Consider the following 12,828-nt stretch of genomic DNA (forward strand, 5'->3'; position numbering starts at 1 on the left):
GGGGCACCAGCTCGTGCATTGGCCCGAGGCTGCGTAGGCAAAGAGAAACACCGGTGCATATACAAATTCATGTTATAGATCATATATTGGCTTGGGGATTATGAAGTGCATCATGTCGTTTGGAACTAAGGAGTTTTGGTCGCATTATCTGTCAATTGGCGTATTAATTTAAATATTTAGAGAGTTAATTTGTGAGAAGATTTGATCGAAACTTCATGGCGGGATTCGCGTTTCCAGACCACTCTCGACGTCCACCGAGAAGAAGCTTCCTTGCTGCTTGCTGTGGTGGAATTCACCCGTGAAGGTGTCGCGCTGGTGCCAGATGCAATGTCCAGGACTCGCTGAAATAAATTTTACCTCTTTTATACCTTCATCGACACCTGTTGTCTCACTTGTCTGGCACGAAGCAATGATTCCTCGTATTTCATCGGGCAGGCTAAACCATGTGGCCCTTTTCTCGTCCACTTTCTTCATAGGAATCGGGACCGTCCTTTCTAGTGCTAGGGCTGGACACTATGCGGTATCGCCAAACGGGCGATACGGGGGGAGGGTAATGGTGTGACCAATCAAATACTAGAAGTGTTAGTAAGGCTCGCCAGCTCCTTTGGATAACATCAATTGACAAGAGTCTATGGAAGTAGGACATCCAGTTTTAATCGAACTTGACTATCAAAACTATCCGTTTGTCTATACCAGATCCCAGTGTCTAACAGTTTCTTTTACTTTCTTTGCAGATAGCAGAAATTGAGGCCATGACTAGGGCTATGCCGAATACGAATATCGGCAGGTTTTCCCAATATTCGTATTCGACAAATACGGTTTAGGTCGAATAATATCGGCTCGATCGATCGAATATATCGGCGCCAATCTCGTGATATCATGAGTTAAAACATTTCCTATTAGAGCCTAGTTATCAAGCCGCAACCTTTATCTAATTCTCGGACCCGAAGTCTTATACCAGCTCTCAATTCTTTTCTATAGATTTGTATACGAGTATCCAGCGCTTATTGACTCTTCATATTTAAATGGAAACCAGAGGGTATCGCCAAAACTATTTCGCCCTCAATGACGGCTACGATAGTGCAGTTTTACCAGAAGATCAGCTGTCCAATAGTCCAACTCCTGGGCCATCATCTAACCTAAGGACAACTATTGTTATAACTGGCAAATGTCTGTATACGAAGGCTTTGTGATTCTTGCAGCTTAAATCCCCAGTGAATTCGTTTCTCTAGGTTGATTATGTAATACTATGTCGAATATCGAATATCAGCACGATATGTCGAATATTCGATTCGACGTCGAGGGATTGGCCGATATCGTATCCGACTGCCGATAATCGGTCGAATAATATTCGGCAAGTCGAATATCGTCTACAGCCCTAGCCATGACTTTGATGCAGTTTTCAGTAGAGTTTCGAGCATTTCGAAATTGGCTTCTACCTGCAAAGTGGCAAAGTGTGTTTTAAAAAATAAAGCCGAGATAATCCCGTTACAGGAAGAGAGTCATGTGCGCTTCGAGGTGATACGATACGATATTCACCCATCATATCGTATAGTTATCGTATCGTCTTAATATCGCCTAAAATATCGCCAGGAGTTTTTCCTCTGACGATATCGTATCGCCGAGGATAAGCCGAGGATACGCCGAGGATACGATATCGTGTCCAGCCCTACCTTCTCCAAGCACCTGCGGCGCGCATCATTTGTGACCGAGGACAAGTTGGCGTTCTAAATTACGAGATGCATTGTGGGTTAGGGGAGCTAATGAAACAAGTTCTTGTGGGGTACTTGAACGCCCTAAGAGATATATCCGGATATTAAAGCCAAGGCACTCGAAGATAGTGTGATTGACGCGCTGGCAGGTGGAGGAGGCAATGTTGGCCATCTGGGAGGTGATGAATTTTGGGCAGTCCTTGGGGAAGCCTTGGAGAATGCGAAATAGGGGGTATCATCGATCAATGTGTAAAGATAGTTGAACTATAGAGGGACCATTGAAGCTCGTCCATAAACGGGACTGGCTGTTTCATATATACTCGGTCTTGTGAGTTATTTGGACCTTATTCGATAATTCATTTTGCAACTTCAAGCAAGTTGTTCATCATACATCTTAGGAATACTTATAGTTATATTGCATTCACAGTATGCTGTAATACAAATATGCTGATTCTCCCATCTAAGTTCATCAAATATAACAAATGATGATCATATCAAGGAATTAGTTTCACTAACAGGTCAGAGTCTGCAGTCCTGAACAAAGAGCTTTTCTATGGGGTTAGGGTAGTCTCGATCGGGCATCCGGCCTGCCGGATGCCTGCTCATCCGCCGGATTTTTTTCGTTTCCTATTGGATTGACGCAATTGCAGACGAATACATTCGTATCCTTTCTCCTAAATTTGCATATATTATAACTATTTAAAATGGTAAGTTGTGTATTAAGTTATAATTTAGGTCACCGGCATTGCTGTTCGCTGATGCGTCCCTTTGTCCGCGATGGCCACGCGACACGGCAGTGGCAGTGGCTATTGTAATTGTCGAAGCCAGCATTCATTCTTAATTATATAATCTTGTGGGAATATTGACTAAAGGAACTCCTAAATGTCTGCAGGCTCGCAAATTCTTCGTTGGTGGTAACTTCAAGATGAACGGATCGATGGCATCGATCAAGAAGATTGTCGAAGACCTGAATGATGCTGATTTGCCCTCAGACGTCGGTATGGCCACTCTGCAATAGCGAGTATTGGATTTAGTGCTGATTAATATTAAGAGGTCGTCATCTCCCCTCCCGCTCTCTACATTCATTATGCTAAGGATCTCCTTAAGAACCCCGAGATTAAGGTTGCTGCCCAGAACGCGTTCCCCAAGTCTAGCGGCGCGTATACTGGCGAGATTGCGTATGTATACCGGCATCGTGATGCCAATGCTGCAACTGCAATCTCTGACAAATCAATAGCGCTCCACAGATAAAGGACGCCGGTGCCGACTGGGTGATCCTTGGCCATAGTGAACGTCGTACTATCATCAAGGAGAGTGACGAGGTTGGTGCTTTATATCATGGTTACATTTGATTGGTCACTAACAGTGTGTTAGTTCGTTGCTGAGAAGACTGTCCATGCTCTTGAGAACGGGCTTGGCGTTATTCTCTGCATTGGTGAGCTCTTGGAGGTATGCATCTCACGAATGGCCTCCTCTGGCGGAAGATATTTACGATGTATACTAGGAGCGGGATACTGGCATGACCCTCGTGGTTTGCAACCGCCAGCTTGATGCTGTCATTGACAAGGTTAAGGACTGGTCTAACATTGTCATCGCTTACGAGCCTGTCTGGGCTATCGGCACAGGTCTTGCTGCTACACCGGAGGATGTAAGTACTGAAAACACTAATACACTTCGTTCCGTGCTGATATAGATAAATACGTGCAGGCGCAGTCCACCCACGCTGAGATCCGTCAGCATCTTGCTGAGAAGCTAGGTGAAGACCAGGCCTCGAAGATCCGTATCCTGTATGGCGGCAGTGTGAACGGCAAGAACGCCAAGTCGTTCAATGCCTGTCCAGATATTGATGGTTATCTCGTCGGCGGTGCGAGCTTGAAGCCCGAGTTCATCGATATCATCAACAGTCATGAGTAAATCGGCGGGTCGATTTTATGAACCACCATATTGGACAATGACAAGTTCTGTATAGTAGACCTTGGTTGTTAATATAAAGTATGTATGTTTGCATGTGCTACTGCTAGCACCAATTGTATGACCACTCCTTCCGTTTCACTATATACAACAAAGGCAACAAATCGATGCAAGTTCACTAGATATAAATACAAGTGTATATATTACACGGTCAAGACGTTGATAATAAAGTGTAATATGCCTCCGCTTCCTCTATGGCTTACTTTCCACCGAGGCCATACTTTCGGCATTCTTCCAACACGTCCCCGAAAATACCCTCCTGGCCCTGCATGACTATCGTCGGGCCATTCTCCGACATACCCACGTTATGTACCTGTCCTCGGAATACTCTTCGAGCAACATTGACAATGTCCGCTACAGTCAGCCGATCAATTTTTTCGCACATTTCGTCAACCGCCACTTTCTTCCCACTGACCTGGACCTGTCTACCCAAATCCTCCAACTCGACCATTTTTGATTCCAAATTCATTAGTAGTGAACTTCGGAGCTGGTTTTTGGCTCGCTGGACCTCGGCTTTGGACAAGCCGCCGGTGAATTTCGACATGCAGTATGCGAGCTGCGAACAGATGATTGCGGGGACGAGTGACGCATGCGACGGAAGACAGGCTACCATGACGCCAAATAATCCTGAATCAGTGTACGAATGATTAAAAGCCGCACATGTCTCTAAGAAGCCGTAACGGTTCAGAACGCTGGTGTAGAGACGAGAATACATGCCCTTGCCCGGTCCGCCAGCCGAGAACGAGCCGCCACCTCCTAATAAAGTCTGTAGCGTCGCGAGGGCATAGATATCAGGATCATTTATAGAGAGACCTTCAAACGCGATATATATATGCGCGAGGTCAGGTTGATTTGGTACGTGCTCAACCTCCATTTCGCCAAGTGACATGACGCCGCCGGTGTACTGTGAAACCTCAGTATGGACTGGGATCGTACCTTTAGCCATATCTCCGAACTGCTGCATTGCAAGGCCAACTGCAACATCGTGATCGACGCCGACAAATGCCGCTACCATCCGCTCTGGTGTATAAAAGTTTGCTCTGTAATCTAACACGTCCTCCCTTCGGATAGCTGGTAACCGGTCCTCGGGACATAATAACGGTAATCCGAGCGTGTTACTCTGATACGCAGCGGAATGCAACAGTTCAGGCAGAATGAGCTCTGGTTTCCGCCAGATTTCGCCAACTTCGTATTCAGCGGTCTCTTTCTGGATCTTGAGCTCGTCGGGCGTGACTTCGGCCCATCGCACAGTCGCAGAGAGGAGCTCGAACATTGAGGCAACATCTTTATTGAATACTGCTGCTTGGTAAATTATTGATTCGCGTGACGAAACGCACATGTAGTTGCCGCCCAATTGACTCAATTTAGTCTGCATCTCGTCGGCTGAATATCCTTTGGCCGTCTAATTATCTCGTAAGCTTTCCTCTCTAGTATTTCGAGAACTATATATCTAACCTGATACGCTAACCGGTCCATCATATGGCTCAATCCGGTATGTGAAGTGCCCTCGTACCGCGAACCGGCATCGACATACAAACCTAATGCCGAGAAATGCCCTGGAGGTCCATCAGTGGCAACCCGCAAACCATTCGGCAAAGTGGTGGCTTTGAACAGTGATGATCGACTCTAAATATCCAAAAATAAATATCCGATCCAGATATAACGTTTGTGCAGTTAAAACGGACATACATAGTGCGATCCTGACAACATTCGCCTTCTCTCGCTGACAATATTCCGCCTCGCCGTCATACCCGGCCCTAATCCCACTTGCCGATACATATGCCCGCGATCTCCAAATACTCTAAATAAGTTTCTATAGCCTCTAGTACTACCTTCGTGGCCTGAAAATGTAAGGTGTATCGTCTATTAAGGGTCACTAATCTTTTTGTCCTGGGAAAACTTTGGTGATCTGGGTTCGGTTCTCGACGGCGAGCTGTGAAGCAACTCCCAACAACAAAGATCTCAGCAATCAATCTCCTACTTCTGCCGACATCATATAAATTTATAATCGACGTTTCTGTTTGGCCACTATTTCAAGGTGCTACATTTTTATTGCTGGAGGTATTAATTTACCACACCTTTAAAGATATGGCAGCTACTGCCCGTCGGACAAGTCAAATCTACCAACTACTTTCCGCAGATTCGCCACCAATATCACCACTTTATTCTCGTCCAGAACTGCCGCAAACTAGGAAATTAGAGACAATGACTCACGAAAGACGCAGGAGCGGGATAGTTCCGGATAATAGTAGCGGGAGCGCGGATACTATCGCCGGCAGTAGCACTACGAGATTACGTCAACAGCCCTTTGAAGATGTTGTTGATTTGGATGAGCTTCCACCTTCTGAATCGCGACGGAAGCGGCGTCGTGTTATTTTTGATGCGGAGGCGGAGGATGTGATTGAGGTGAACGATGACTCGTCGCTGGCAAGTGACGAAGACGTGGTGGCGGAAATAGATGAGAATGAAGATTTGGAGTTCTGGCGGCAGAATCAACAACGAATAGAGGAGAAACCGACTGAAAGCTCGAGAATACTCAGTGAATTCACTTGCGTTATTTGTTTTGATCAGCCTGATATTTTGGCTGCTACTCCTTGTGGTGAGTATAACTGTTACGTGCTGTCGCGGGCTAGAGTTAACCAGCCGAAGGGCACTTGTATTGCTACGACTGCATATATCGTGCATTAAGCGCTGGTACGAAGGCAACTGCAACGACAGGAGAGTGCAGTGTTTGTCGACGAAAGGTCCCTTATAAGCGCGTTCTGCCATTAGAAATGAAGCTTGGAGAAGGAGAGTTAGACGAGGTTGAGGAAGCTCCTGCTCCAGAAGTCGACAAGTGAACAGGATATACTTGTGCGAAATAATTCTTGTACATACGTGTATAGCATGCATTCAACGGATGGGATTTGTGGGAATATTTATTTCGGATTGTATCATAGGATATTGCTGCAGTTCAGTGTGGTATGCAGTTTCAATTTACCAGCTATATGGCGGTGCGGTTCGTGTTTTCTACACAGTGTCATTAATGCTTCGTATGGATATCCAGTTACGCTATACTGCCCGATTGTGAATTCAACACAAAGCTGCGCGAAACGCGCCTATATGGCCTGCACTATTTCGCATGGAACAAACTTCACAACTACACAACAAATGGCGCCTATTACAGTATTATGAAACCTATCCCTGAAGGAAAGTCGATGCACATTCCAGTCCTGTACTAACAAAAATTGTAGGCTCCAACACTTTGAAATTACAGTTCGCGCCATCAATCTTGACATGCTAACTTTTTTTGCCTACAATTTTAGGTTTGCCTTACAAGGCGGAATACGAGTCCGCGGATTCGAACCATATCCATAACAGAATGCATTCCAAATCTACATAGTAATTTTCGCCGCAACCATGAATACACGCCTAAAAGAGCCATCGAACTGGAACTGACAGATGACAAATATGTAAAAGCAGTAGCGATACAAACAAGGCGTCGATATATATATATATAGAACACGACATACCGTCCATCCAAACATGAACATCTGTAAAACACTATAGTAAAAGCAGTAAAATAACATGAACGCTTGACAAGACCAGAAAGTTAGACCCCAAAGACGCCAGAAACGATTGCACTATGTATAAATATATAGAGAATATATGTAAAAAATCTCATGTTCTCACTCGCGCTACCTGACTCTTTATGCAAGGTAAGACTCTTTGAATTTATACAGCCGTAGCCGTCGAAGAACCAGTTCCGGCTCCGACTGAGACCAATTGAAGCGCCTGAGTCAATTGTAGAGCGGAACTATTGGAAACTATCATGCCGTCAAACACAAAGGGACCGGCCTCGTTAGAAGGCGTCATGACATTCATTCTAGACATTCCACTGGCAGAGAGCTCCTCGTCCTCGTTAGCGGCTTCACCGCTGCTACTACCGCTTCCTTCGTCACTGGCACTATTGGCAAGCACTTCGTCGACTACGTCTTCGTGGGACTTTTCTTGCTGCAAGCTAGCTTCGAGGATCATCGGCTGGTCTGGAACTTCAACGTCGGCCTCTAAATCGCAAACAGCTCTGCAGTTGGGACACAAAAATTGTGGGTAGTTGCGAATGATAATAGGGCGAATGCATTTGTAATGCCAGACATGCGAGCACGGCGCGACGAATAACGACTGACAAGGCGCAACAGAGACAAGGCAAATGCTACATTCCTGCTGTTGTGCCTGAGTCGGTTGGGATTGTGTAAGAGACCGTAAACGGGTGTGCGCCGAAACGTTGAAGTTGTTGATGCGCTTTTGCCACGACCGGTTAATTTCGAGTCTCATCTTGACGCATTTGTAGACTTCCTCAGAGCCACCTCGGAAATCCATACCGAGCTGGATGATGTCCCCGTCTTTGATTGGGAAGGCTTGGGATAATTGGCATGCTGGCGACAATCGGATGTGATTCAGAAAAGTACCGGAAGAAGACTTGATATCCTTGACGAACCACTATATGAAAGCATGAGAATCTCTAGATCAACACTGACCATCCCAATACACATACCTGTCCATTGTCAACCCAAATTTCGGCATGGGATCTCGAGACCACCTTGCTCTTGAAGACGACAGGCGCATAAGCCGCCTCGAGCTTGGACATCTCCTTCTTGTCAGTGTAGCGACCGAGACGAATAACATTGCCAGACTTGCCGCGACGCTCGATAGGCTCGAAATATAGAGCTGGAGTCGTGGAGGAGTGGTCGATGAACGGTGTCATCCTTATAGACGGTTCTTCATCGTCAGGTTTGGTACTGCCGTCTTGTGACCCAAACCCCGCAGATGTCGATGGACCAGCGATATCTGCAGTGGAAACCGACGGAGTCGCAGAAACAGAAGCTGGAAGAGAAGCCGAAAGAATCGACTGGTCGGTAGCGAGAGGAGTGGTACTCGGGGTCGCGAGAGTTTGCGATCGAGGACGAGAAGCAGACCGGGCCGGCAGGAGAGAGGGTTGTGACGAATTTGCAGACGAGTTGGTAGAAGTGCGATGCAGACGGGAGTTCGAGTAGGACCTGAAGGCCGCAGACAGACGCGGCCGACGAGGAGTTGTATCCGCTGCAACAGAGGACATGGCGGTGATGTTTGGTGGAGTGTATTATTGAACTGCAAGATGTCCCGGACCACAGAAGAGTTGCGATAGCAAGACGGAATCCGTATTTGCGACATTGGGATCCGCATCGTGGTAGATGTGGCCCTATATGCGCACTTGTTGGTGGTTTTTGTGCCACTTTACGACGCGGGGGCGTCTCCGGGGAAACTCGCTTTTACTAGGCTCGATAAGTCTAACCAGGCTCCACTTTTCTCTCCCCACAAAGTTTGTGAATAGGACTGGTCTTTGTATTCTGACTACCCTCAAACTCAAGTAGCTGCAAGGCAGCCACGAGAGATAGATTTTTAGTGAACCTTTTATTGCGATTGAGCACGACTATCAAATAATTTATATAAAGTGCACTCACAACAGAAATTGCATGGCAGTCCAAAACAACACCGCGAAGCCCTGCCTCCTAATTCACGTGGACATTATCGTGTGGACTATCATTGAATCGTGTTTATACGACTACATCCTTATGAATTCAGTCACTACGGTGGCATGTTTGGCTGTAAACGAAGTTGTGTGATAATCCCATGCCACACGTAGTTGGACTGTCCGCTTGGTAAACTATTTTTGGGTAATTTGGCGCTCCACTACTCTCTTCAAATAATTCTATATTACTATTGTTTGATATTAAATGCCACCGTTAGAACCATCCGGTCACCGCCTAGCAGTTTCTAACATGCTGTAGGTTTATTCTACAACTTTCGCAGTCACGTGCCGAACACAATCTATCAGTTACAGTAACCGTCGCCAATTTGCAATCCATTATTTCGAGCACTATTTATAGCCGCTGTGAATAATATTGATTAAACTTCTGACAATTTATATAAGACAGTATATACATTACAAAATAATCCACAAGAAAAGAGAAATGACCACGCCTTATCCAACCTTCCATCACGCCAACTGTAAACCCAGAGATGTCGCGTTACGCCGGCTGAAGCCGTCTTGTCTTCTGCATCGCAATCACACTTTCTATCTTCTCAGCAGCCAGCTCAAGTTTCTGCTTGCGTTCTTGTAGCTCAAGATGTCGCCGTACCTTCGCGTTTTCCTTAGCGAAATTCTCCATTTTCTGAGGGCCAAGGCCGTGTCCTAGTCGGGCATCAAGCTCGCGAGGAAGGTGATAGTAGAAATCGGAAAGCAACTCGACGTTGAGGAAGAGAACTGCTGTTTGTGTGAGTTTGTCGGCGACTACATCGAGGAAGATCTCCGGACAGTAGTATTTGCTGTCCTTGCTCTTGCACTGTTTTGATTTGAGAGCTTGCATCCGGAGACGTAGAATGTCGGCACGTTTGGTCAGGAAAAGACCTTCGCGACCTGTTCACCAAGTTAGGAAAGGAAAACTAAAAAAAATGCAATGCACATATCACTCACCTTTATCTATTAGCGCCTGACTGAATCCATAAATCTCGTTCGCATCTTCCATCTTCACGAGTCCCCTGCGACTTTTTTCCACAAACTTCTCAACCTGAGATAACTTCTTTCCGCCCCCAACACTCCGCTGCAGCTTGTAATACGCCGCCTCACACTGCCGCACCTCTTCTTTCAGCAACGCAAACGCATGCTCCCGAGACTTACTCCATTCCTGGTCTTCTACTTCGACCTCATATTTATATGGTTTGATACAATTTTCTACCTGATCAGCAGTAGAATAAAACCTAGAATTCAAGATCTCCATAGTAGCATCTTGAACAATAGTTTTGACGTACGGATGCGTCTTGAACGCCCCAGAATTGACAAGATGCTCCATTTCACCCGACAATGCATTTGACACCAATGTCGTCGACGTTCTGCCGACGCCAGACTTCGTTAAATTTGAAACACACGCATCTAGCTGTCGGTGCCAGTATACGTCCTCCGACGGTGCGCTGGGCAACTCTGACACAGGTCGAAGAATGGACTTAATCGTCGCATCGTCTAAGGTCCCCAACGCTAGATCTGGATCTTCGTCTAATTTGTTCCAATATCGCTGGGCGAGAAGGTCTAACACTCGCTGATCCAGCTCACTCTTTAACATAGCCCGTACCTGCTCACGACCGAATTTTCCGGCAAATTCCTTGAAGCTTAGCTTAAATGAATCCAGGGACTGAGCGAGATATGATTCAGCAGTAATTGGACGATCATTATATTCTACTTTGAACTGATACGCCGTTTCCTCGAGTTCCTGATGGATCGCATCGCAGGCTGGCTGCAGATTCTTCGCCATGGTCCGTTCCAATATACGCATAAGCTTATTTCGGAGATTGATTACGCCAAGGGTTACTTGCTGCTGACCGGTTAGATCATCGGCATCAGTTAGCGCTCTCGTAAACACTGGATGTCGACCAAAGTACACCTCCTCGTTTTTAGCAATTACAGACCCAATGTCGCCACTATCACCGCTTCCGCTAAAACGCGAGAGTAGCCCGCTACTGGCACGTGTAGCTAACGTCGACGGCACTTTGCTGACAACACCGACGTACCCCATCTGCAGCGGGTAACTTCTATTCTGAAGTAGATCTATGGCCCGACTAGGATCCACTAGATCAAGCTTCGTGATCACACCGATAGTCCGCTCGCCTCGTGGATCTACTCGCTTCGCGGCCCGAAGCGCAGTAGAGTTGGCCAAATCCACATCAGCTGCAGAGATCGCAACGATGATATTCGGACTTGCAATGTACTTGTCGCACAATGATGTAATCTTCGATTTCAGAAACTCTGGTTGGTCTGCTGCCGCTATTTGAATGTAACCAGGCAAATCGATAAGTGTCAGGTCAGGAACGTGTGGAGAATAAATATTAAGTCGAATCGGATCGTCAGACACGGCCTCGGAATCGGGAATAGCAAGATTAAGATCAGTCAAGGTCTTTTGAATCTGTGCAAAGTCGGTGATCTTCCCCAGCTTGAGAGCAGGAAACTCGCCGTACTCCGCCGCCGCGTCAGGCGAATTAATAAGGGTTAACTCGATTGGTCTCCGTGTTACCATATTGTTGCCCTTCGGCAAAAACTCGTGACCAACAATCGCTTCGAGAACTGACGATTTTCCAGAACTCTGCGAGCCCACGACGACAATAGAGGGGAGCTGGACGCGAGTCAGGGATCGACTGCCGCCACCTGTACTAATTTCTTGCAAGATATTCCTGATCTCGATCATCTTCCGCGTGAGAAGCATCATCTGCGCGTTTGTAGCCGCGACTCGTTCTTCTGCATCGTCGTCGCTCAGAACAGAATTTGCCGCCGCTGCGGCCGTCCCAACTAATACCGCCTCATCTCCACCCCCACTGCCACCGTTCTCGTTGTGGCTGTTTTGCTTCGCACTGTCCTTGCTTGCTGTGTCATGACTTGAATTTGCGTCGTGTTCACTCCGGCTGTTTTGCTGGCCGCCCGAGGCGTAACCATTAAATAGTCCCTTCAACCACTGTGGAGTGTCCAAGCTCTCGATTCCATCCTTTACGGACGATGCAGTACCCGTAATCCAGTCAGTCGCCTGGTCAATTTTCTTCTGAGTGTAGCTTGCAGCCTCTAACTTACATTAGCGGTCGTCATCGGCAATCATACTATAGAAACAAAATACCTTGGACCTGGTAATTCACGTACGCTATTCCAGCTACAACAGCACCGCCAGCAGCCGCAGGAACACGCACCATCTTAGCTAAAAATTTCGCACCGGAGGTAAACGATATTCCCCTACTCGTAGCCGCACCGCCTATTTGTCGGTATAGATAGATATTGTACATGCTAGGTCGCGAACGCCCGTAAAATGGCGGCAATGGACGACGCCCCGCTGCGTAGCGCATCAAGCGATACATGATGGCTATACGACAGATTCAAGACTAGTCTAGATTCCACGACGACCCAGATAACGAATCTGGCAAGAAAAACGTAGAGGCTAACTTGTACTGAGATCGGCTGATTGTTAGTTGACAGCGGCGTTGAAAGTACTCAAAAGTTTATTTGTCGCGGTGACGAGGAGCACGTGAGATTTGTCATGACCGTCATGGCAAATGCTGTTTTCAGGGGGTACATCTAATGGCATGTCAACTCATT

The 12,828-nt window shown here is 46.7% G+C and overlaps 6 protein-coding genes across 6 annotated transcripts; 3 read left to right on the plus strand and 3 right to left on the minus strand.

The window, feature by feature from the left end:
* Positions 1–844: 844 nt before the first annotated feature.
* On the plus strand, positions 845–1,277 carry V1513DRAFT_437887 (uncharacterized protein). The gene has a single exon (XM_066896982.1). The coding sequence runs from the start codon at positions 1,026–1,028 to the stop codon at positions 1,191–1,193; it is 168 nt and encodes a 55-aa protein (XP_066755480.1). The 5' UTR covers positions 845–1,025; the 3' UTR covers positions 1,194–1,277.
* Positions 1,278–2,277: 1,000 nt separating this feature from the next.
* V1513DRAFT_437889 (Triosephosphate isomerase) lies at positions 2,278–3,829 on the plus strand. Its single transcript, XM_066896983.1, has 7 exons — positions 2,278–2,419; positions 2,605–2,710; positions 2,764–2,890; positions 2,950–3,034; positions 3,087–3,161; positions 3,217–3,360; positions 3,420–3,829. The coding sequence occupies exons 1-7, from the start codon at positions 2,417–2,419 to the stop codon at positions 3,624–3,626; spliced, it is 747 nt and encodes a 248-aa protein (XP_066755481.1). The 5' UTR covers positions 2,278–2,416; the 3' UTR covers positions 3,627–3,829.
* V1513DRAFT_211827 (Metalloenzyme, LuxS/M16 peptidase-like protein) lies at positions 3,409–5,674 on the minus strand. Its single transcript, XM_066894364.1, has 3 exons — positions 5,369–5,674; positions 5,139–5,309; positions 3,409–5,085 (listed from the first exon to the last, which is right to left on the minus strand). Exons 1-3 carry the CDS (start codon positions 5,372–5,374, stop codon positions 3,883–3,885), a joined length of 1,380 nt encoding a protein of 459 aa, XP_066755482.1. The 5' UTR covers positions 5,375–5,674; the 3' UTR covers positions 3,409–3,882.
* Positions 5,675–5,771: 97 nt separating this feature from the next.
* V1513DRAFT_423146 (uncharacterized protein) lies at positions 5,772–6,523 on the plus strand (the record flags this gene model as incomplete). The annotated part of the gene is made up of 2 exons (XM_066896019.1): positions 5,772–6,282; positions 6,333–6,523. 2 exons carry the CDS (start codon positions 5,772–5,774, stop codon positions 6,521–6,523), a joined length of 702 nt encoding a protein of 233 aa, XP_066755483.1.
* A 506-nt stretch (positions 6,524–7,029) lies between these two features.
* Positions 7,030–8,893, minus strand: V1513DRAFT_437902 (uncharacterized protein). The gene is made up of 2 exons (XM_066896984.1): positions 8,218–8,893; positions 7,030–8,162 (listed from the first exon to the last, which is right to left on the minus strand). The coding sequence occupies exons 1-2, from the start codon at positions 8,776–8,778 to the stop codon at positions 7,398–7,400; spliced, it is 1,326 nt and encodes a 441-aa protein (XP_066755484.1). The 5' UTR covers positions 8,779–8,893; the 3' UTR covers positions 7,030–7,397.
* Positions 8,894–9,424: 531 nt separating this feature from the next.
* On the minus strand, positions 9,425–12,704 carry V1513DRAFT_437907 (uncharacterized protein). Its single transcript, XM_066896985.1, has 3 exons — positions 12,356–12,704; positions 10,177–12,303; positions 9,425–10,119 (listed from the first exon to the last, which is right to left on the minus strand). Exons 1-3 carry the CDS (start codon positions 12,588–12,590, stop codon positions 9,731–9,733), a joined length of 2,751 nt encoding a protein of 916 aa, XP_066755485.1. The 5' UTR covers positions 12,591–12,704; the 3' UTR covers positions 9,425–9,730.
* Between the last annotated feature and the right edge of the window lie 124 nt (positions 12,705–12,828).

This window comes from Lipomyces chichibuensis, assembly GCF_038497645.1.
Source record: "Lipomyces chichibuensis strain CBS 12929 unplaced genomic scaffold V1513scaffold_4, whole genome shotgun sequence".
Classification (NCBI taxonomy): Eukaryota; Fungi; Ascomycota; class Lipomycetes; order Lipomycetales; family Lipomycetaceae; genus Lipomyces; species Lipomyces chichibuensis.